Source organism: Vulpes lagopus, chromosome 5 (assembly GCF_018345385.1).
Source record: "Vulpes lagopus strain Blue_001 chromosome 5, ASM1834538v1, whole genome shotgun sequence".
Classification (NCBI taxonomy): Eukaryota; Metazoa; Chordata; class Mammalia; order Carnivora; family Canidae; genus Vulpes; species Vulpes lagopus.
Window position 1 is genome coordinate 104,707,054 of NC_054828.1, and position 25,367 is coordinate 104,732,420.

A 25,367-nucleotide genomic window follows, 5' to 3' on the forward strand; every position below is an offset into this window, starting at 1 on the left:
GGTGGTGCTAGAAGAATCTATGCCTGGTCTCTAGTTTTGTTGCTAATGAAGTCGGAGCATGCAGAACATGTGTTTTGTGGGTGTGAATGGAGCATGTAAGGCCTGGTTTTGGGGTTGACTGCTGTAGCAGAAGTTTCTTGAGTGTAGTGGCTTCCTGGCTGATCAGATCTCCCAGGAGGCTCTGCTGGCAGAATTGAGAATGCAATTTCCTGATCTTGGAAGACACAGTAGCTCCTTGGAGGTCTGTGTTCTGCAGGAGACCGTCAGAAGTCATCTCTCAAAGTTCAGCCTTGAGCTAATTTCTTCAGCCCTTTAGGTTATCCTCAAAACAGTTTAGTACCTAGGAATAAATCCCTTTCCACTTAAACCAGCTAAAATGGATCCTGTTCTCTGAGCCAAAGCCTGATCAGTACAGGGCAGAGACAGAACACGTTATCTCCTGAAAAAGGTATGTAATTTTATTAAGATAACACTCTAATCCCATCAAGGATCTAGGGTGTCTTCTGAAGTTTCAAAGTTTTATTCCATGATACATTACTGGAATGTCACCGATCTAAGTATTCAATTGAAAACAAATCAGAAATCAACTCCACCATATTTGCAATGACGTGATATTGATTTGGAATCTGGGATAGCAGTGACTCGGCCAAGTTTGGTTAGCATTTTTCACTAACCGAACTGAATTTGGGCCAGACTTAGACTTCTTGTAAACCTGCCACCCCACCTCCCAGCCACCAAGGCTCAGTCAGACATCTCAGGAGACTCTGCTTGAAACAAAGAACCTGTCTCTCTTTGTAGAGTCATCACTGTAACAGGAGCTCACTGGAAGAAGACCCCCAAGGGGTGCTGCGGAGCTTTCTGAATGGAATTGGTTATAACATTTAATGTTACATAGTTGATAACTTGTCAGCCAATCAGGAAACAGTTATAATAGTAGTCCTGCTTGTCCGGAAGAAAGCTGCTGACTCAAGGAACTAGGCATTCTGGAGCTCTCCAGAATACGTGTAATAATGATTCTTGCCCCTGAATCTATGATGATACTTTGGAAAAGTTACAGATATTATGTGAGTCATATCTTGATGGCTTATCACTATTTTTTCCTCCTCCTATATAGGATATTAGAAGACAATCACACAGAGGAGAACTGCGGAAACAAAATAGAATGATCTGAATTCAGATCGCATACCTGCATTAGAAAGCCCTCCTCTCTGGGTGATTTTCTCTATGGCAGTCTTCAGATCCCGGGAATTCATATGAGTCCTGAGATTAAATTGGGCAGCAGGGTTGTCTCTGAAGAGTGAGAATGAGAATTAAAAATTACTGGAAATTTATTATATTTAGAGGAAAGCAGAAATCAAGTTGATTATTTTACATATAAATAGAATGGAAGCTGCTTCAAAGCCTTAAGCTGTATTTTATAAAATGCCCCACTGTAGAAAGAAGTAAGATGGACTGGGGTCCTCCTCAGTGTGTGTAGAGAAAAGTGGTCTGATCTAGGACTCAGGGTTCTAGTTTTGATTGTGCTGCCTTCTTGCTGTGTGACCTTGGGAAGTCACTTAACTTCTCTGGGCTTCAGTTTCCTTAACTAGGTAAAAGCAAAGATTGCAACATTCATACTGCTAAAAAACAAGACGATTGTCAAGTAGGATTTTGCAAATGTCAGGATGTCCCTAGGCTGCCCCAGACCCTCCTCTCCAGGGAGAAAACCCTAGCTAATAGCCACTCCCTGTGTTACCCCTACACTGGAATTGCATCTTAACTGTGGCATCCAGGAGAAGACATCCCTTCATTTTTTCATTTTATGGTTCCTGTAACTGGGTGAGAATATTCAAATCTTATCCAAAAGGTTAACTTCTATTAACCAAAAGGTCAGCTGGAGAGGAGATGGAGTAAATTAAGTAGAGAACCAGAATGAGAATCCTTCTCTAGAGAGGAGCCTCTGCAGGTAAGCTGGGCAGCAGCAGCTGAGCAGAGGGTGTGAATGTTTTATGACTAGGTGGAAAGGGGGCTGGGCAGGAGGGGGGCTCCCTGTTGGGTGGGTGTGCACTCCCACACCCATGATTAAGTGAGGATGCACAGTAAAAATACATCTCACAAAGCACTGACACTTAGCCATTGGCCAGGTTTCAAGTGAGTGTGACCTCTAGGGTCACATGGGACCAGGCACTCCAGAAGAGCCTGCACTTGGTACCGTGCTCTGATGCTGCCTTCTTGAAATCCTTAATTTTTGAAAATAGGGCTTTGCAAATTATGTAGCAGGTCATACCTATAGGTTATTAAGCCTTCAAGGGGAGGTAGAGCCCCCCCCTTTTTAAAGTAGACCCACACCCTGTGTGGAGCCCAATGTGGAGCTTGAACTCAAGACCTGAGTTGAGATTGAGATTTGGCTGCTTAATTGACTGAATAACTCAGATGCCCCCCACTTTTTTTTTTTTTTTTTTTTTTTAGGGAAAAGACTTTTAAAAGTAGCCTTTCCACAAACACACCAGGAATAGGTCTTGGGAGAAACAGCTTTAGGCAGTTGAGGTGGGAATCCAAGGTGACTTACAGTAGATTCTTAGCATGCTCTTTGGGGGATGTAGCTTCTCTAGGACAGACAGGAGTCATCCTCTGCCTCACCCCACTTCCCTTCCCTGCTCTATACCTGTTTTCCAACTTTTCTCACTATCTCAAGGTGATCTCTGGGAAGAACTCCTGGAGGCTGGTAGTGTGACCCTCTGTCCTCCAGTGACACAGGCTGGTCCTTAGCCGAAACCCAAGCCAAGTGCCCCGAAGGCAGGCTTATCTCTGTGAGAGGAAACCAGGAGGACCGGCTCCCTTCGGGGAACACAAGCAAATTTCAAGGAAGCTCAGGGAGATGGGTGTTGGCGCCAAACCCAGCCAGCTGAAATGCCACCAGATGAAAAGGATTAAATGAAAACAAACAACAACAATGACGAAGCAAACCGCAGAATGGGCGAACGTGGGTGACTCTAAATCCGTGTGCGGTGTGAAGCCTGGCCCACCTGAGCTGCGGTCACCCAGCCCCTGTGCAGGTTGTGCTTTCCGTTCCCTCTAGGCTCAAGGGCTTCTGGGTTTATGCTTTTTACAGATCTGCTGCAGTGAATGCTGAACTTGCCCCCTTGCCATCAAGGCTCAAACCCTGGGCTCCACCTTTACTTGCTCATCACAGGGCCTGTGAGTCCTGTCTGTAAAGTCCTGGAGGCTCCTCCATGCAGGATTTGCCTTTCTCCCTCCTCCAAATGTCTGCAGGGACCCTCCGAGCTCATGCACTCTGCTTCTTGCTGTTTCTATGATGAGAGTCTCTATTTGGTCTCTGCAAAGCCAACTGTACGCATATCTGCTAAAAAATAAACCCTCTTCCTCATGTTCAGCTCTGCGTGGAAAATACCTCTGCTCAAAAATCATCAGAGGCTCTCATTGTAAAACTTCCTATTTTGGCTTTCAAAAGCTCATCCATAATTTAATTCCGACCCATAACGTTCATATGGTGCTGTCTTCGTGTCTCACTATTTCCTGGTTTCTTAGCTTTGTGTTCTTGCTCATCAATCTCCTCATCTGGGAAACCCAAACTGCTCACCCTCGAGCTCCTGCTCCCTGCCACCTGCCCCCTGCCCAGCAGACAGTCTCCACACTTGACTCTGCTTCTCTACCCACAGCACCTTGCACACCACAGCACCTTAAAAATCTGCTCTATACCACCACCCATATGCCCCTCTGTATTCCCTCTTCTGACTCAGCCCAGCAGAATGCATTCTGGACACCTTCTGACATACCCTCTTTGCCAAATGCCTGTCAGACCAACCTCTTAAATATCTCTTGTCTCTCTCCCATCCTTTCTATCCTCAAGTTTGGACTTTGAGCTTTACTATCTTGAACTATTGCTATAGCTTCCTACCTGGTCTTCCTGTACCCAGAGCAGCCTCTGCAGAGGACCTTTTATTCAATAGGCTGTCATGCTGATCAGAGGCAAATTAATGTGGGAGCTAATAATACCTCTTCCAAGGGGCCTAATTTTGTACTCTTTTTCTTAAAAGGGTTATTGCATAAGCTTCAGAGTTCCCAAAGTCTTGATCTTCCCTTGGTGACCAAGGAAAATGAACTTTCTCAAGACCTGAAAAATAAAATATGAATCGAGCCAAAACAAACAAAATATTATTGGCTATAAAATGAAAAATTGCAAAATCAGTATTGACAAGTATATAATTGTCTACCAAACATAACACAATACATACTTCATTAATTGCAAAATTTTAAACTCTTAAAAGTTTAATACATTTGAAAATGATTTGTGGGCTGGATTTTCTCCCTTGCAAGATTTCCTGAGAATGTCTGATGGTTGTGAAGAAATCATAGCTAATCATAAGGTGTTGCTTATACATAAATAATTTAAAAAGCAAAAATATAAAATTTTCTTCCAAAAGTTTTTCCAGAAAAAAAAATGTATTTAAATGTAGAATTTAGTTGCTTCATCACATCTGTGGCATCCCCTGGAATGCTTCTCAGGAGGCTGCCTTATTATTGATCCCTTTGCAGAGCAATCGATTACCTGTCTCTTCCCCATACTATATATACAGCCAGGTCTCCTTATTCGCAGTAGTTATGTTCTATAAAGTTGCTGCAAACTTCATATGAGCAAATACTGAGCCATTGCTCCTAGGGGAGATACTGGCTTAGGGTCCTGTGCTCCTCTGGTCCAACATTTTCCGCAGTAGATCGATATATAAACTTGTTTAATGTCCATTTCTGTTGGAAGACATCTAATTTAATGTATATTTCTTAAAAATAATTAATTACATGTAATATTTCTGTCTAATGAAATACCAGCTGAGAAGGGTTTAACAGCTTTCTGACCCTGGGTAATGTTACTATAAATTCTTTGGCTTTTAAGCCTCACAATGCTGTCCATTATGTTTTTCGGTTTTTTTTTCACATCAGTTGTCACTTCATGAATTCATAAGTTCAACTACTTTTCCATAGCTTCATCAGGCATTCTAGTCATTACTTTAGCACTTTTCGGAGCAGAATCACATACAGATCAGTGATTTTCCTCTTTCTTTTTCTGAAAGTATCGAATCATTGGTTCATTAATACTGAACTCATGCCTGAAGGAAACTTACTGAAGAGTCGTAATTTCAAGTACATCATAGCCTTCTTGTGCTTAGAACATTAGTGAGCATTTCAGCACTATACTTGGGGGCCATTTAAAATAGTGAAATCACCAATAAAAAGCACAAACATATGAAAAATGTGGCATTAAATAGATTGCAACAAGGAATTTACAGTATGGCAGCTGAAACAAGAAGGCAGAGCTTTGTCTTGTTTGACCTTGCCTGGGACCATATGTCAAGCAACTCAAATCCCACCCCGATGCTATGGTAGTCTGCAGATGGCTATAGAAGTACAGTGAGAATTTGCTTGCAAATATGGAAGCCACAAGTCATGAAAATCGACTGCTAACCTATTTGAGAACAGGCGCTATGTCTTAGTATTTTCTATCCCTAGTGCTTAGCATACAGCGGATAATAGGTAGTGGTGGCATAAATAAATGACAGGAAGAAAGTTCAAATGTCCTCTCCTCTCTTGGATCATCCCTAGTGGAGTTGAAAACTGCTTCAGAGCTCCACACTGATCCTTCTCTTCCCTTATTACATCACAGAGGTAGATGAATCCATCTACAGAGGCAGACAGATGAGCTATTCACATACCCAATGAATAGATGCTTTTAATTTTATTTAATGTTATTTCTTTTAAAAATATTGCCTCGCTTAGTAGATGAAGTCCTGAAAAATATAATCTCTGACATATTTGTTGATTTATTTTTAATGGACTGAAAGTTTGGATCAGAGGACCTTTGAAACTCTCCCATTGCTACAATTATTATTAGGGGCAAAGCTACTGAGCCATCCATCAAGAGACTTATAGACAAATGTAATCAAACCACTTAGAAGAATTTTACATTAGTATCCCCTGCAAATGACATAGAGTTTAGTGCATGGTAAACACTCAATAAATCTTTGCTAAATTGAAATGTAATTAAATCATAAGAATGATTGATATGTCTTTAATCTGCAAACTGTAGCAGCTCCTGGTACTAGAACACATGGGTGTATGTATTCTTTTTCAGGAAATATGGGCTGGTGGCCTGACACCCTAACCAGGTTACTTTTCAGAGACAGAGACTAGTTAAAAAGTTCAACTATGGGGGATCTCTGGATGGCTCAGTGGTTTAGTGCCTGCCTTTGGTCCAGGGCGTTATCCTGGAGCCCTGGGATTGAGTCCCACATCGGGCTCCCTGCATGGAGCCTGCTTCTCCCTCTGCCTGTGCCTCTGCCTCTCTCTCTCACTGTGTCTCTCATGAATAAATAAATAAAATCTTTTTTTTAAAAGTTCAACTATATTTCTATCTAAGCAAACTTTTATTTATTTTTTAAGATTTTATTTATTCATGAAAGACACACACACAGAGAGAGAGAGGGAGAGGCAGAGACCCAGGCAGAGGGAGAAGCAGGCTCCATGCAGGGAGCCCAATGTGGGACTCCATCCTGGGACTCCATCCTGGGACTCAAGGATCATGCCCTGGGCCAAAGGCAGGTGCTAAACTGCTGAGCCACCCAGACATCCCATAAGCAAACTTTTAATTTGTAATTTTATTACAAGATCTCATTAAAAGAAAACTTTTCTTTTTTCCTGAGCAATATCAAAGATTTCCTTTGGAAAAAGAAGAAAACAAAGGCTTATAGCTCAAGGAATACATAACTAATTGTTCTGTTTGGAAAAGAAGCTGAGAGATTATAGGGAGTGAGAATTTTTGCACAGAAAGGAATACTTTATGCAACAGGAAATTATTACCCTGTGCATGTTTAAGAAAAAAGAATGCCTGTTAGAAATAGTTGCAGGTGATCCCTGGGAAGGCTTGGGACCTAGGGGCAGGGCACTGGGATGGATGTCAGTATTTCCAGGCTTTCCTGATGGTAAAAATCACCTGAGGCACTTGTTAAAATCCACAGGCACCAGATCTTCTCCTGGCAGAAGCTCAATTCAGGAGGTCTGCACTGGAGGTGGGCATTTTTGTTCGTCTGTTTGTTTTAAGCAAGGGATCCAAGTGAATCCTATACTCAGGGGAGTTTGGGAAGCCCTGCAGTCTGGAGGACTTCTGAGGCCCCTTCAGTTCATATCCCAGATGCTACTGCTTTAGCCCAAAGTAGTTTCCAGTCACACTGAGTGAGCCTTTCAAGGGAATTTTCATGCCAGTAGAGACATATTAACTGATCAGATCTCCTATAGCTCAGACTTTTCAAAACTGTTTCCTCCAACAAGGCATCATCACCCTGAGGTTAGCAATAAAATAACCTGAGTATATTGAATCTTTTCATTTTCTTAATGCTAAAATGTGATGATGTATGGCCTTAGGCACCGAGATGAACCATGCCTGTGAAATTAGGGAGACGTTCTAAAGTGACCCTGGTTGCCCAAGGACATGCCAGGAACTGCAGGTTGGGAACTCAAACTTACTCCTTGAGTGCATTACCTGGCTCAGAACAAAAATTATTTCGCCACCAACTTCTCAAGGGACTGAGCGGACATGGCCAACCCAGTAGCCTGGGCCAACCTGCTGATGGACTTTGTACAACCAGCTCCTTTGGAAAGGACACTGGTCTTACATTTCCTAGGATCAGAGATGGGAAGCAGGGTCTTATAATCAAATTTTGTTTTTAGATGAACGTTTCTTGTAATTAATAACAGTAATTCAATTCATCCACCAAAAAAGTAGAAAATTAACCTGCATACCTCTTCCTGCTGGGGAAAATGTGGACATGCAATCTGCTAATCTGAGAGTCACTCTGGAACAAACGGACTCTCAGGCTCGCTGGTCTGTAACTGCGTCACAGAGCTTGGAAGCATTGTCTGTGACCTGGAATGTCTGCAACAGACACAGTGTTTGGCACTTCCTGAACTCAAGCATGTGCCTGGCCACCCAGGGACCATGTCTAATGTAGATTCTGATTCTAAAGGTCCACGGTGAGGTCTGAGGTTCTGCCTAACAGCCTCCCAGTGGATACCGTGGATCACACTTTGAGTAGCAATGTCTTAGAGGATGCTGTAAGAATTAAGAAAAGCAGCAGTGGGTGGCCAGTGATAAGAGGAGGGGGAGAAATAGTCTGGAGAAAGTGTGAAAAAGGCTAAGAAAAGGAGGAGGAGGTACATAGCTGGGAGAGGATTCACCAGTTGACGGCACAGGCCTGTGGAAATATCTGTGCCTGCACTCTGGTTGCACAATAGAATCACCTGGGGAGCCCTAAAATAATGCTGCCTGGGTCCCACACTCAGAAATTCTGATTTAATCGATCTGAGGTTTGGTCTGGGAATTGGGATTTTCAAAAGCTCCCCAAGTGGTTCTAATGTGCATTAAGGTGGCCATCTGCTTCTCTAGCAGAATGATCTAGGGATCTAGGGATCTAGGGTGAATGATCTCAGGGGAGCTCTGTGATAAGCCCAGTCAATGTGTGACTGGGCTATAAGGGGAACCCTAGAGTGGAAGTGCTGGAAGTCAATAAGTCAATTGTAGTCTTTGTTTTATTTGTACCTCCGGGAGAACTGAATGGTGAGAAATAGAAAAAGCATAGGATTTTTGTATAAATGTTATTCATAGCTCACTCAGCCTTGAGACTGTGTCCCTGAGGAATGAGGCTGAAGGGCTCATGTCCCTGTCTCTTAGAAAGGAGGGTAGAGGCACAGTCTTTACAAGTGCCATTAGGCCCTGGAGAGCCTTTCTAGGTGGATGACAGGCAGCTGCTCCGGGATCCTGTTAGTTTCTGTAAAGGCAGTGTAGGGTGCAAGAAGACCAGCATAGATATTGGAGAGATCTGGGTTCTGGGCAGTGGGGCCACTCTACTCCTGGGAAGCTGAACTGTCTCTTACCCTCTTGGCAACAGACTGGAATTACAGACTGAAACATCAATTCCTGGGTATTTACTAGATGCTTGTTTAATAAATCTAAAATTGGACCCGGGCATAGACAGCTTTAAAGCTCCCTAGGTAATACCAGTGTGAAGTTAGGGCCTGGGCAGCACCTTCTTGCTCTGAGCCCCACAGAGTTGTGTCTCATGCTCCAGCCCTATCCACTTCTCCTTTGCTGCAGACTCAAGAGAAAGTGCCAGAATGGTCCTCCTTGCCAGGTGAATTAGTTCCCTATTTCTGCTGTAACAAATGACCATAAACCCAGTGGCTTAGACACTTATTACCTTACAGTTATGGAGGTTAGAAGTCTGACATGGTCTCCCTGGAAGGGCTGTGTTCCCTTCTGGAGGCTCTGGGCGGGGGTGGCGGGTCCCATTTCCTTGTCTTTTCCATCATCTAAGGCTGCTTGCATTCCTTGCTCATGGCTCCCTTCTTCCATCTTCAAAGCCAGCAGTCATCTATCTCTGACCATTCTTCCATGGTCATATGTTCCTCTGACTGATAATAGCTTTTAAGGTCTCTCTGCTTTTAAGGTCTCAGGTGATTAGAACACTTGATAATCCAGGATAATCTCCCCATCTCAGGGTCCTTAACTTTAATCACATCTACAAAGTCCCTTTCTGCCATGTGAGGCAACATATTCACATGTTCCAGGTGGACAAGTTTGGGGGCCACTATTCTGCCTATGATACCAGTCCTGATACTTGTTCTCCCCTCCACTCTGTCCCACACATGGAGGCTCAGCTAATCCATGGGAGCCTCTGGGCATCCTTCCTTCCGGGACGGGGTGGCAGGGAGGGAGGGGGCGGCTGAGTGTGCCACTGAAGCTCTGCGGTCCAGGGCTGCTAGGTAAGAAGAGTAACGATGCACAGCCCACCCCAGAGCCACTTTCCAAAACCCTGGGCAGCTGTTACAGAATTGTGAGCAAAGAAAAAGTCTATTTCATGTTGAAATGAAGAAAAACCAACATTTGGCTTTGTTCTATAACTGTTTTCCCACTGTTGGTATCCCAAGGTTGATTACAAAGTTCAAAAGAACATGTGCAATTCTATTCCATTTATACTGAAACTGAGGACGAAAATAAAATCATCTGGAAGGTCCAGGGGCACCCAGCACACGTGGATCCAGGCTGCAGTGAAAACGCAAGTGGCTTGGCTTCATTCATTCTGCAGATTCGAGTTCACCTAATAGCTACTTGCTCTGGCTGTCCTTTCATTTAGCCTTTCAGTGTCTCTATTGGTATTAAGTGTGATCACGAGCCTGTTGGCTATGTACTTCTCTATTAGAACTCATGTGCCAGACAAGGGCTTAGTTCTTGGCTTTTCTTTGTTTTTTTTTTTTTTTTTTTTTTTTTTTAAATTTTTATTTATTTATGATAGTCACACACACACACACACACACATACAGAGAGAGAGAGAGAGAGAGAGAGGCAGAGACACAGGCAGAGGGAGAAGCAGGCTCCATGGGGGGAGCCCGATGTGGGACTGGATCAACCCTGGGATCATGATCTGAGGCAAAGGAAGATGCTCAACCACTGAGCCACCAAAGTGCCCTGGTCCTTGGCTTTTTGTCTAAGCACAGCATCTAGGTCTTTAGCTTGGTGGAAAACCTCAATTATCAGAAGCTTTCTGGGCAGATGAGCAAAATCTTCACTTTGAAGTCAATTTTGTTTGACATTTTAGGGATTAACCCAAGATTTAGTATTTGCCCTCTCCCCAGCGGTCATGCATTTAGCTGTGTGCTCTTAGGAAAGTCACTCAACTTTTCTGAGGGCAGCACCGCCTCTCTTATGGGAGCGGAGTGATGATTGTGGAAGGAAATCTGTGCTTGCTGAGAGGTTAGTGCAGTTGTGGGTTACGGGCTCCTTTGTGTGCAGGGAAGATGGGACCTGGGGAAGGGAACATGCTGGTACCACAGTGTTGAGGCTCCCCCTGGCCTGGATCAGGAGAAGAAACCCAGGTTGTGCAAGGTGAAGTTATGGAGGAGCAGAAACCACAAGCTTGTTGGTCAGCCTAGAGGAGAATGGAGTGGACAGAAGGACACGGAGAGGCCAAGGAAGAGAAGGGAGAGAAGGATCAAACACCTGTCAGTCCTATGACATCAGCCTCCCTGCACCTGGCTTACGTGGACTGGTTTTCTGTTTCTTGCACCCGAAAGATTTTTGTGTAGGATATGTCAGAATCAGGATTTGGAATGAGTACTGCATTCCATAAATCAGACCATTTTTAATACTTCCAGTATTTTTATTTTGTATTTGCGTTTTGTTTCCTGTTAATAGTTGAGGCTTTTAAATTCTAAATTTAAAAGTCTTAATTTAGCTGTAGAAGTCTAAATTCTGACTCAGCCCTCCTAAAGAAAAGCAGAAAAGGAAACTTCTGGGAAGCTGGTGGCTGGTGGCTGGTGGCTGCGGGCAGGGGGCCCAGAAGGGTGGCATGCATGAGCAGAGATTCCAAGGTGTGGGGACTCCTGCCCGGCCAGCTCCTTCCCAGCCCATGCCTCTCCTTGGAGTGCTCATTCTTTATGGGATGGTCATTTCTTTCTTTCTTTTTAAAGATTTTATTTATTTATGTGAGAGAGAAAGAGCATATGCAAGGGGAGTGGCAGACAGGGGGAGAAGCAGGCTGTCTGCTGAGCAGGGAGCCCAAGGTGGGACCCTGGGGTCACTACCCAAGCCACAGGCAGCAGTGCTTAACCAGCTGAGCCATCCAGGCATCCCAGGGCTGGCCATTTCTTGTAGAGCCTCATTTCCTCTCTATCACATGAGGAGGTGAAAACAAGAGCTATCTATGATCCCAAGGCTCTGCGATTCTGAGAGAACAGGGCTGATCCCAGGGATGGTAAGGTGGGCATTGGAATCTGCTGAGAACCCAAAACACCAGGAGAAGAATCAGATTCCCAACCCACCAAGTATTGGCTCTTCCTGCTTTTCCTTTGCCAGAAACACAGGCCCCACATCTGGTAGGACTCCTGCCTCCTCCCCTTTCTTGCCCCACTCCCTCCCTCTTTATACACTAAGACTGTTAGTCAAAGGATTGGAGGGAGCCTCTCAGGGAGGGAGCCAGGCAGCTGAAATCAAAAGCAATTTTAGCTGGGCACATGGATCTCCCCTTGCACCTCATCATACCCTTCTTATACCACCCTCCAATTTATTGTATTTCCCACATTCCACTGACAGATCCATTACCTCCGTGCAAAACATTGTGTCATTAGAAATCACTCTACCTAACCGGAACCAAAGCTAGAAGGGAGAGGCGGCTCATCTAGTCTGTTAGCCCAACATTCATTTATTGGTTGTCTTCCCAGTACAGAGCCAGTCACTGAATCACAGAACGTCAGGTTTGGCAAAGCCCTAATAAATCATCCCATGCACCCCCAGTACTTTACAGATGGCAGCACTCACATGGAGAGGTTAGAGGACCTGCTTAAGGTCACACAGCAGAGCTAAGGCCAGAATTCAAGATATACTGTCACTAGTTCATTGTACTTTCCACTCCACCCCGCGGCTAAGGAGGGTGCAGATGATTGATTACCTTCTATGAGCATCAAGTGAAGGAAAACAGACACAATTTCTCTTAAGCGTTCTAAATTAATAAGGACCCAGGATGCAAAAAAGATGAATAGCAAGGCAGTTTTAGAAAGTGAAATTGGTAATCACATTAGGAAAATGGCAGAGGGTGGGGGGTTGGGGGATGGTCTTCTGTGGGGTGGGGGGCCTTGACTAAAATGGTTTTCCTTCCTTGCTACATTTGCTTGTTCATCCACCTTCTCACTGGCACACGCACCATTCTCCTGCCATTTTTCTTTTCCTTGACATATTTATTACCTTATTTTCATATTATACTATAAACCTTGGTATACACAGCTTTTAAAGCAGCTATTTTTTTTTAAAGCAGCTATTTTTAATGCAAGATGACACACCAAGCTTTGAACCCCCCCATAAAATTGACTGGGGACATCTGGCACGAAAATGCTTACATTTCCTCCCTAGAGAAGCCTGCTGTCTGTTTGCTATCTTTAAAAAGTACTGCAGGAATGAAAATAGGTTGACATTTCGAAAACAAGAAAACAATGACCAAAGAAAAATCTTATTTTTCTATTTCAAGTTAAAGTCCTCAAGATAGATCCTTTGACATTGAGAGTTGACATTTGCAGCAATTGGTTATTTTCATATATTTGACTCTGACTATATACAAATGCCAGGTAGCTCAACTACTAATTTTTCTTTGGGAAAAATTTTTCACGGGAATAGAAGATATTACTAAATGTGTTATTGGGATTTAGTGCTAAAAGTACAAATGTTATAAGTTCTTATGAAAATAAAGGGGTTTTGATTATTTCTTTTTACAGTTCAAAAATAAATATTCTAGGGCCTTTGTTATAACAACCTTGATTAAAATACTACTGCTGGAGATCCTTGGGAAATTTTGAAAGATCTGGAGATCCTCTGATTGTTGTCAGGTATAAGTGTTCTTACGTTTTTGAGGCTTCTGAGCAAGAGTCACCAGGGTCTGTGTTAGTTTCTATTGCTAAGGTTAAGCTGAAGATCTGTGGAGAAGAAGAGGTCATATTGTGTATGAGGGTCCTTTGTGGAAAGTGAGATTGCTCTCCTGCCCTTAATGGTTCCATCAATTATTTGAGATTTATGCTTGTTTGCTCTTTCAATTGTTTGCTTATCTGCCAACATCTGTATATCTGCTTTGGAGAAAGGCCTATTATTATGAAATAAGATTGACTTATGACCCCAAATAAGAGGAAAGGCTGAGAGTGGATGTCAGTATGAATGCTCAGTTTCTACCCTAACTAGAATAACGGAATGGATTGGACACAGTCACCTGGTGCTCAGCTGACCGACGGGACCAACTCCCCAGCCTGCCTGTCTGCTCCATTACCTGGGGAGGTTTTCCAGTAGCAGGTCACATGGAGAAAAAGAGAAAGTCAACCTACAGCACCATATTTTTGATGCCTCTTACTTATAAGTGGACAGGAGGGAGCACTGGGTGCAGTCCACCTTCTTGGTCTACAGGTAAGGAAACTGAGGACAGAGAGGTGAAGCCCTGACCCGAGGCCATGCAGCGTATTATTGACTGAGCTAAGACTTGAATCCAGCTCTCCTCATTCCCAAATAAATACTCTCTCTACCAAGCATGAGTGCAAATGCCATTTACTTCCACATGTTCATTAACCTGTCCTTCCCTCCTGGAAGAGTCAGATTTCTTAAATGGCACCTGAATTGCTTCCATTTCTGTTGTTTAATCCGTATCAGGGAAGAGGATGAATATGTGCTGTAGGATGTGTTGGTACGATTCGTGGCACAACATTCAGCATGCAACATCGTTTGATTTCTGGATTAAGAACAGCACTTACCCATACTGAACAACACCCATCAGTGGACCAGCAGGGCCAATGTCAAGAGTTTGGGCAACATCAGCCAGGAACTGCTTTTGGATTCGGAATCGACGTTTGCCAATGCTGGAGCTCCCGTCAATTAAAAATGACAAGTCGATTTTGCAGTCTGAGGAATGGAAAAGGGCTCTGTTATTTTGATGACCCCTCATTGCATTAACCTGGGCTTTCTCTCCTCTCTCCACCAGAGCCCCCTGAGAATCCAATGAAAAGAAAGTAAAAAGTTGTGGCAAGATGTAGGGTATATTCATTTATTTAACTTCTTGACAGATTTTCCCTGGGCACCAAGGTCCGGGACACTTGGACTAGTACTTATTTCTATAACTGCTTTAGAATTCTCTGTATCAGCCACACTTACAGCCTTCAGAAGCAATGGCCTTCCAGTCAAGTGTGGGAAAGCCCTAAGGATACTTTCCTCGGCTCGGACCATGTCAGTGTCAACCCCCAGATGTAGAATTCACCAAGACTGAGTCTCAGGACCTTGCGGTCTCTTACTCTCATCTTAATTTTGTAGAATTATGTGTTGAGTTTTTATAAAGGTATGAAATCTGCAAGGCTAGTGAGGAGGGAAGGTCAGGAACGGTAGAATGAGAAATTGATACCAATCTTCTCCTTCACTTTCCTGGGTGAGGCAACCATGGAATTACCCACATGTATCTATACATATCAGTACTTGTTTGTAGCAGTCTTCGAATTTTTTCCTTTCTTTTAGTTGTGATAAAGACTAGGACTGGTTCTGGCTAGGATCTCTGGACCTCTTTGAATATATGAAGGTTATGATGGAGGTGGGGGCTGAAAGCTATTCTAGACCTTTCAAACACTGTGGGAATTGGTCGAAAGCCATATAACCTGGTATATGGTATCTTCTCTGCTCTTCACTGAAATTACATCATCTTAGTATGATAAAACTGATTATTCAATTCTGATCAGAAGTTCTTATTGGGAGCTATATATCCCTTTGATTAATAAACAAGTGGGGGAATGAATCGTTTAACACCTGCAGTCTGAGAGACAAAAATATTTCAAAATAGAGTTCTATGGGGAAAAGGAGAGAGAAGGACACTCTGATATTAGGAATTTCTGGGCTGGAGAATCCGCAAGGACACTCAGGCCAGTGCTGCCCTTTGTGCTTGGGCGTGCAGCTGCCTGGACAAGCCTGGATCTCCTTAGGCAGCCTCACGATCACCCATGAGGCCACTCTCAGGCTTCTCTTCTCTCAGGCTTCTCTTCTCTCCCATGTGTGTTGCATCACTTCCATGTGACTGGGGTCTTCGCAATCCTCAGAAGGAGACCAGTAAGCAGGGAGGGATATATGGATATATTAAATGAGAGCAAGAAATGAATATGAGTTGACACAGTTTTAAGCAGAACTGATGAGAAATATTTATGAAAGAGTGATACTACAGAATTGGCAGATCAAGGAAATAAGTTATATCTGGGAGTGTGCTTCATTATCTTGCGCTGGTGCATGGCAATAAAAGCCAGAGAAGTAGGCGATGACAGGGACCTCTCTGGGCCTGGCTGACTCTGCTCCATCTGGAATTAGTGCCTTGGCTCATTAGCGGATCTTGCAAACTTTTATTTCCTGTCTGCCTGGACAGTAGGTGCCTGACAACTCTTCCTGTTCAGCTAGCTTCTCCTGTCCTTTGCCCCCAAACTGCCTATGCCAAAGCATGATCCTTGAGATGAAGACCGGAAGAATCAAATAAAATCAAGAAGTGAGGCTTAAAGATACCACGGAAGCCTGGGAAAAAGGAGAAAAGAAGCAGAACTGTTCTATGGCTTGTGATTTGTATCCTACACAAGGCCCACCCGTTCTTTCCTACTCCTGAGCTTTGCAATGAGAATTGTTGCCAGCAGGTGGCAGTGGTGTTCTTCAGGGCTCCTTGCTCACCACGCTTGCGGGTTGCTAAAAAATGAGGACCCCCCCAGGCTCCACCCAGACTTACAGAATCAGATCCCCCCCATTTTAACAAGATCTCCAGGTGATCTCTGTCCCATTACAGTTTGAGAAGCACTCCTGAACAGGGGTTTTTCTTCCAGCTGTCAGCAGACTAGTTCAATATGCCTTTTAAAATAAAAACTCAAAAAAAAAAAAAAAAATAGTGGTTAATTAGAATAAGGCCCAAAGGTGATTTTCTTTTTCAGTAAATAAAGCACATGGATCTTGAGACCCTGTTTCACTTCTTCATAGACCATTTTTTTCTTATTTCTTACATCTGGAACCATGCTCAAGATGGAAGTATTCATTTCATAGCTAGGTTTTAAGAAGTTGAGATGCTCTCTACTTGCTTGGCTCTCTTTACTCATGACCCTGATGGCTGACATTGGAATCACCTGTGCTCTCCATTTCCCAGGCTGCTCTAATGATCCTGGTTTCAGCTCTGAGCGTGGGCTCCCTGAGACCCGGTGGCTTTCTCATATTGGGATGAAAACATGCCGATATGAAGATGACATCAATACTACAGGACAGGATTGAGTTACTAAGCGTTCAGCATGAGCAATTTATTGCTATCACAGAGGACAGAGGTTGGAGGACAAGGAAGAAAAGGTACGATATAGTGTCTACAGGAATCAATCTACCAATTTTCTTAATTGCTTTGGTTTTATCCAACATGATATAATTTTATAGATTAATGCTTTGTGTTGTTCAATACATTAGGCCAGTATTTCTTAACCTTGAATATATATCAGAGTCACTTTTGCAGCTTCAACAAATAAAGGTGCCCAGAAATCTCTCTGAGTTGTGCTTCTCAAGGTTTGATGTGCAAAGAAATCCCTTGATTCAGTAGGTCTGAGGTAGAGCATGAGATTTTGCAGTTCTAACAAGCCCCCAGGTGACACTGATGTGGTCAGACCATACCCAGAGTAGCAAGATCTAGGGTGAGTGTGATTCAGGAGGTATGAGCCAGGAATTTGGCCTCTTGATTTTTTAAAAATGTCTTCAGTTGATTCTCATACCCAGTGGGGTTGGGACTCATGGCCCACTGGTGGCTGACTTGCCACAACTTTCTGAAGGAATCTGCAGGTGATCTCCTTGGCCTGCAACAGTCAACTGCCTCTTGATTTTCCTCCTTTCCTTCTTCCCTGGTATCTTCAGGTGGCTCCTCCACCTGTTTGGTGCTGGTGTTCGGGTTTAAGGCCTCTGGTTTCCCTAGGTCACCTTTCCTGTTTTTCATAACCTTGGTTTTGAACCTTAGCTCATCATCTTCCAACTCTGAATTCCCAGGTGGGCTGCTCCTTCTCAGTCAGTTCTGGGTAGTCAACTGTCTCCTAGACCCGATGTCTTGTGGAAGATGGCAGACAGAAACAACCTCCCTGCCCCCACTGACCCCACCCCTAGAGGTCCTCATGGAGGTACCATTTATCCCAGTTGCTCAAATCATCTTCCTTGGCTTCCTCTCTCATACCTCCACCTCCAATCCTCTAGAGTCTTCCTTCTCTATCTTCCAAATCTGCCTATTTCTCCCCATATCCACTTCCAGCTCATGGCTCTGTCTGCCATCATGACCACTGGGCTACTGACCCTCCTGGCAAAGCAGTCTCTTCTTTTACCCCCACTCCTTTGTCTCCCCTTCACATCCCACCCTGTTGCCATAGTAATGTTTAAAAAGTCTGATCCTTTACCCCTGGTGCACACAGTTTAAATCCTCCATTAGCTCCCCTTTCCCCTTAGAACAAAGTGACAGAAGAGAGGAGATAAATAGATCCAGGGTGGGAGAGAAGTGGGTTTGCGTGGGAGGAGTGGGGAGAGAGGGGAGCAGATCGGATGTCACAGTCGCTCTGGGTTTCTAGTTGTCCGTTCACTTACTTGGATCTCCCTGGGATACTGGCTCCAAAGACTGTGTGCTTAATTCTTCTTTTGGAACAAATCCTGGAAAGAGCAGTAAAACTTTTGGTGACTTACAAGAACAGGAAGCATCTGGCCTTACCCCAGGGATGGGGACATAATGGATATTCACACCCAGCTTGGGGGCGGGGGGGGGGGGCTTGGTTTAAGGCTGACTGTGCTCTTCTCCACACCACCCTCGCCTTCAGAGATAAGAATGAATTACTGACAGCCTACTAATGACACAGGACTCTCCTGGGTGCTCAGAGTGTTTGAAGTCAGAAGACTTGGGTCTGTTCCCTACTGCCTGTTAACTGAATCTATCTGAGCCTTAGTTTCCTTATCTGCAAGCCGTAAGCATTTTGCCAGTGGAAATTATCCTTCTGTAAAATTCTGAAAATCTCAAGGTCAGGGCATGTGTCTTGCTCATCATGTAAACCTTCACTGTGCCTACCACATGTAGGTCCTTGGTCAACATTTGGTGACTGAGTCAATGAACAAAGATGGGTGAGACACTTAGACAGTCTAATGGGGGGGGCAGTGCAGATATAGACTGCAGGGGAGGACCTAAGATCCAGTAATGCAAATAAATAAGAGGGTCCAGAAAGCAATCCCTCCCCTCTACAGCCTGAGTTTAGAGGTAAAGCTGCAAAAGGGTTTTGTGCTTGGGGAGTGTGTGTGTGTGTGTGTGTGTGTGTGTGTGTGTGTGTGTGTGTATGTTGAATTTCATCCTTGGGGTCTTTAGAGCCATTTACATGGGAGCCAAGTTCACACATGTAACATCTAAGGGTATAAAGATGATCAATAAGAATCTTTTCAGGCTTGGGAAGGCCAGTGAGTTTCTCAGGCAGCACCAGAAGTTGGTCAGTTGGTCTCCTGGTTTTCCGGATGCCTGGGAGCATCCTCCTAGAGGCTCTAGCAGAGCAGGAAGGGGGCTCTGCTCCCTCTTGGCTGCCATGAGCTTTCTCTAGGCTTATTAGTTTTTCCAATTTGCCAAGCACATGATTTCATCCTTCCATGAAAGGTCAGTCTGCTCATCCCACTTCCTCACATCATTTTAAAAATTCGCTTTGGGTGTCTAATGGCCTTTCTCAGCCAGGAGCCTCTCAGGGAAACTGTCTGAGGCTCCCTATTGGGGGGAGGGGGAAGAAGAAATGAGAGGCCAGCGTTCTCTCCTCCACCCTGTTGTCTCTCCCTACCAGTGAAATCTGCCCGCAGACCAAGAGCTGGGTTTGCTGTTGGAGTTCCAAACACTTAATTCAGTAAACAGTGAACAACACTCATTCACAGGAAGGGAAAGCTGGATCCCACTTTGCAAGGAAGGAAGAGGGAATAGAGGGAAGTCAGGGTGTGCCTCCAGATGGAGTGAGCATCGAAACCTAATTCTGGGGCAAGGAACTCACTCCCCTGTGGGTCTTAGTCTTCATGTTTCTCATTTCCCTTTTGTTATCCAATGCACAGCAGTGGCCTCTGCACTACCAGCTGGGTTATCAGATTCTCCTAATTCTGTAGTCCTATGTGTCTCCATCTAGTCATGGCCAGGAGGTTGGGCTGTATAATTACCTGCATCTAAAAGGACCGATCCAGGTTTCCACAAGTCCATTTCCCCTAATTTTCAAAATTAAAAAGAAGCAAACTTGTTATTTAGGTAAAACCAGCAGAAGCTCTCAAATGAAGTGCCAGGATGATGACATCTTCCAGCTGTGGCAGAAAGTTCAGTAAAAGAACATGGGACCAGACTTTGAGATGAGGCCACCTAAAACCTATAGGATTTTCCCCTTGGAAAGCTTTGAAAACCAAAGACAGAAACGTGTTTGCCCTTTCCTTTCATTCACTGTGCATCAAGAATCATAGAAAATAGGAATCCAGGGATTCAAGGGGACCTAAAAGCTCATCCGATCCAAACCAATCCCCCCAGCATGCTTCTACAACATCCGTACCAAGTGACTGGATGGTTGGTGCTTAAATAGAGACAGGGAATTCATCATTACCCAATCAAGATAGTACATTCCTTCTTGAACCATTGAGACTGTCAGAAAGTTTTTTCATTTTGATCTAAAATCTTAATCCAACGCTCCATCCACACTTTTTCAGCACCTAATATGTGCCCACAGTCATTTGAGGTACATTTGACTCACCCATCTGTTTATGTTCTCTTCCTTAGAACTATTCAGAACAAATCTGGCCGCTTCAGGGGGCAGGTAGTCCATTCATTTCCTGAGTCTCTGCTTCTCACTGCGCGCCGCAAGCAGAAGAAAGCAGAGCGGCACCTGGCATTTCTATCCGCAGTAAAATGTTTAACGCCTCCACTATAAACTGGTGCTGATAAAGTGGAAGGGGTGGTCAGGAAGGGGGGGATTCTTAGCCTGTGGTCCCTGATGGTTTTGGGGGAGTCATGGCCAGGAGGGGCTCAGAGGCAGCACAAAGGTGTTATGAAGCCTCTTGAGGACACCAACGATAGCTGTTTCTCTCCTTCTGTCCCTTCCTCCTCTCCCCACCTCCCCAGCTCAGAAACCCGAACTCTGAGGGCCTAATGAGCCCAGCAGTTTCGCTGCATGCTGCAGTGATTAACACACTGGAAAGAAGTGATATTTCCCTTTGTATGATGGAGATGCCAGGCTGTTTTGAAAGGCAGACTGTGTTCGTGCACATTCAGATTTCACGGTGAGAACGGAGTTTAATTTGGCTCAGCCATTACCCAGGTGTGTGATCTTAAACAAGTTGCACACCTTCTGTGAGCCTTAATCTCTTTGAATAACATTAGCAGGTTGGATGAGATGATCTCCCAGTTCAAATTTATGCTTTAGAGTTTAAACCTTTGGCTTCTTTAGCCTTATTTCTCTATCGCCACCTACTGGCAAAAACCTGTCCTTTCCCTACAGGAACAACAACAACAAATGACCGCCTCCCCCCCCCCCCCCCCCAACCCTGGAGGGCTGGTGGTGTCTCTGTTTTCACCTGAAGCTTTCAGTCCCCTCAAAGGCTACAGAGAATCAGAATGCCCAACATATTTCAGCAGGGGTCTCCACGCCCTCACATCCTGTCCTGCGAGCTGGTCCTTCTGTTGGTGCCGCTTCTATTTATTTGGGACAAGTATGAACCAAATCATTTTTCTCCAAAAGCTGAGGGCTGACAAATATTTGGACAGCTGAGGCTTGGTGTTTTTGGACTTGGTAGTAATGGCACGTAAGTTTGTGAGAACACTTACATTCTGGTGTCGGGAGGAACCAGGTGATGTGAGGATAAAAGGCGTGAGAAGGCCCATCCGGTGCCTACAGAAACCCAGCCGGGAGCTGGGGGGACTCGCTACCTTCTCTGACCTTTAGTTTTCTCCTGTGTAAAGCTGAGGTCATCAGCACTTATCCTGCCCTGCCTCCCATGGAGGGAAAAGTGTAAGGCAGTCTTACAACACAGGGACTTATTTTTGTGGCAGTCCTCTCTTGGTCATCGCATCGATACTATCAGTGTCTAAGAGGTGCCGGCTCTGAAGGATTCCCGTGGCAAGAACGTAGAACCATTAACAGGGAGAGCGTGCTTAGTGTCAGGCAATGACCAAGCACTTTGCAAGGTTAAGTCACAATAACCCTGTGAGTCAGGTTAGAACTATGACCCCCATTTTAGAGGTGAGGAAACTGATGCACAGGGAGAGATGGAGCTGAATTGGAAGGCTGGGATCTGGAGCCCGCGATTAACCACCACCTGTTTGTCACACAGGAGTGAGGGCCACTTCAGCATGTTAGGGTACTGGGATAGGCCCTGAAGAGAAACCACAACTCATACTAAAGGAGAGGGCCCGAAATCCCTGCTCTGAGACCCTGAAGGTGACCTTTGCACTGGTTACAGCTTCTGTTCCCTGCACATCTGGAAGCCACCAGCCCAGGACCCAAGCGGGAGCTGCAACACATGGCCCTTAGGCCTCTAAAGTTTTATGGGGCAGAAGCACAGGTGGCCCTTCAGCCCCCTGGTTCCCCCCGCCCCCACCCAGAGATTCCCCTGGAGTGGGGGTGTGAGGAGGTGGCAGTCTGAGAAGCAGCAAGCTTCTGGAGCTGGGGCACCTCCACACCTCTGGCCCTTCAGCCTGGCTTCCTGCCCTGGGCCACACGTCTCCCTTGGACAACTCTCTCTTGCTATAGTGGAACTGGCGGGTGCTCAGAGAGCAGCTGGCTGTGCCAAAGGTGTTACTGTGCCCACGGCCTATTGCACAGGGGCTATCAGAGAGGGCTGAGGATAGGCCGCGGGTTCTGGGCATGAGCTGTCATCCCTGAGAAGCATCCGTGGTCCTGGGTTTACACACAGGTTACCCTCCAAGCTCAGTGGGGGATACTGGTTTGGGACCTGGCAGTCTTTTCTCATGTAAACATTAACTCCATGGTTCGCTTTCCAGGCCAGTGAAGCTTATTCGATCAAATACGGTAGCATGAAGCAGAATGGTTCTGAGGAAAAGTCACTGCATTCTAACTGAAGCCATCGGGAGCACCCCTCCCTCCCCTGGGGAATATAGCAGGAGCAGCCATGCTAGCAAGGTGGCCTCTGTCCCCGCCCAGAGGGCTTGGAGGAGGGGGTAGGATCTGGCAGTGGGGGCTAGAAGGGGCAGTGGGCTTGCCAATGACTGTGGAAGACCAGAATATGGGAACTTCTACCCGTAGAGGCACCATTCTAGGATCTGAAAATATCCAGTTCATCTTTGTAGTTCTAACCCACAGCACAGTGCCTGACATACAGCATGCTCAGTAAACATACATATTTCAAATTGTAGAACAGTTCCTCTGCAGTGGGGGTGGTGGCTTAAATTGGAGGTGTGTGAGGTTACATCTGTGGGCAGAAGGCACAGCAGGAAGGGTAGCAGGAATCATTCATTGGTTTTAAGTCTGGTGTCCTGTGGAGCAGAGGATGAAGTGTTGAGGTCAATGACTACCTCATTAGGTCCATATATAGCTGCTTGTATCTGTTAATTGGTTGCCCTAAACACAGATGAGGTATTTAGTGGGGCTCATGAGATTTGGTCCAATGAGGTGTATTTTTATCAGTGATAAGAATAGAAGCAAGCGGCATGTTAATCAATTTTGTGGATGATAGAAAAGTTGGAAGGGTAGTTAATACACTAAATGACAGAATTAAGATTCACAAAGATTGCAAGAGATGAAACTAATGGAGAATTTCATAGTGATAAGTGTGATGTTCTAAGTTGGGTTCAAAAACTCAACTGCACAAAAGTGGGATTGGTGTGACCCACTTCTCTAGAAGTGCAGGAGAAAAAAGTCCTGGTGACTTGAGTCATCGCCAGTTCAGGAGGAGATTAACTGATGGGTTGACAGGACATCTTCCAAATGCAACTTGAGTTGTTTTAGTGGAGGCAGGTTAGGCTGAGAGAGGCAGTTCCCTGGCACACGGCCCCTGTGGCATCATGACCTGCTCTGCTTTATTCTGAGTCATGAAAGGACTGTAGTGTAGCTAACTGGGTGTACCACCAGTCACAGAAGGACCTGTGGGAGGAACTGGAGACATTTATCCTAGAAAAGATGAGCCCTAAAGGTGGACATGAAAGCTTCTTTCGTATATTTGAAAGGCTCTCAAATTCATGCTCTTAAAAATAATTGAAGACTCCAAAGGGATGTTGTTTGTGGGGGTCATATCTATTGTTTTTAATCATGTTAGAAATTGAAATAATGCATTCTTTCAATTGAAAAAAATATTAACTATTTTCCCATTTAAAAATAGAGCTATTGTGTTTTAACATACTTTCTATGGAAATAGCTGTTATTTAAAAACAATTTGGTAAGAAGTGTAACAATTTTCTTCAATGTCTGGCATAATAAAAGACTGCCCAAATCTGATATCTGTTCATCATTCTGTGTGATATGTGTTTGGTTGAAGTACACAAAGAATTGTGCAGTAGGAGATGCGAGGTCCTCACAGAATCCCTGAAAGCAGAGTCCTCGGACAAGCTCTAGTTAGACAAATTCAGATCTGTGGCCCTAAGTTCTAGATAGTTCTGTCTAACAGTGAGGGGCAGGGAATCCCCTGGCTGCTCACTCAAAGTAACCTGACCTGGGGCAAAGGCCTCTATCTGGCATGCCACAAGGGACTCATTTGTTTGATGGGGAATGAGACCAGATGCACTTTATGCAACTCTTCCCAATTCCATGTTTTGATGGTTTTCTAGCCAAAGAATTGGGTGACTTGCCTGATAGACATGATTACCTCTGGTGTGAGCGCCTGCAGAGGGCATCTAAGAACCCCAAACGTTCTGGGCTGCCTTTTCGCACAGTGTACGAGTAGCTTCTGTCCTGGGAGAGAAGCCTGCAGGAGCCCCCAGGAGGCTATGGGACCAGTGAAGTCTGGGTTCCCCTCGGTCTAGGAGGCACTCCAGAGGCCAAGGGCTCCCTGGGAGTGGGTGGGAGGCTCAGAGCAAAGTGCCAGGGATATGAGGATGGAGGGAGAGGAGTGACAGAAACAGGTAGGATTTGAGGGTACAAAAGGAGTGGGGAGCATCTGTGAGGCTTGAGAGAGAACATAACTGCTGGGAGCATGCAGGAGAATGGGAACAAAACAGGGGCTCACAGCTAGAGAACCAGAGGCAGTAAGGGTAGCAAAAGGGAATGGGATCAAACACGGAAAATAACCTGGGGTTGTTGGCAGTAAAAAGAAATAGGAGCTGGAGATCAGGTAATGTGCCTCGATGCTGACCACCCCCTGAACCATGTCTGATTTGCGGTGGTGTGTCTGGGTCAAATTTGAGCTCAATCCCAGAGGCAGGTTCTGGGGTGTGCAAGGTGGGGGCATAGGTTGCCCTTCTGGGACCTCTCAAACCGACTCAGCCCAGGAACGCTATTGAGTGTCCGGACTGCTAGAGCTTTTCTCTTTGGCACACTAAGAACAGACAAAGCAAACAGACATTTCCCTAGAGGTGAAAACCCCTTGGCCTGCCCGCACACTCTGGTGATGTGGAGATGAGCTGCAGAGGCTAGCAGGGAGCATGTGAGGAGTAGGGAATGTGCAAGTGCCCTGGGGCAGCAATGGTCTCCAGGTTGACCTGTGCTCTGGTAGGTTTCTGGAAAGCAGCTCTGGGATAATCCTGACTTTGGCCACCCGAGGGGATTATACAGCATTGGCTGATTTACATGCAACCAGCAGTCTGCTCTCTTCCCTTAATTTTCCTCTTGATGAAAAGTGC

At 45.1% G+C, this 25,367-nt stretch overlaps 1 protein-coding gene across 3 annotated transcripts in view; it reads right to left on the minus strand.

Annotated features, from left to right (window-relative positions):
- Positions 1–25,367, minus strand: part of VIT (vitrin) — a 105,035-nt gene that overhangs the window by 13,426 nt on the left and 66,242 nt on the right. For 2 of the 3 annotated variants that reach the window (XM_041757467.1, XM_041757466.1), the window contains exons 9-12: positions 19,757–19,801; positions 18,176–18,238; positions 14,326–14,473; positions 1,187–1,290 (exon numbers count right to left, since the gene is read on the minus strand). In XM_041757467.1, coding sequence (XP_041613401.1) covers positions 1,187–1,290; positions 14,326–14,473; positions 18,176–18,238; positions 19,757–19,801 — 360 coding nt within the window. The remainder of the gene's footprint in view (positions 1–1,186; positions 1,291–14,325; positions 14,474–18,175; positions 18,239–19,756; positions 19,802–25,367) is intronic. The other variant, XM_041757468.1, reaches the window with a different exon arrangement.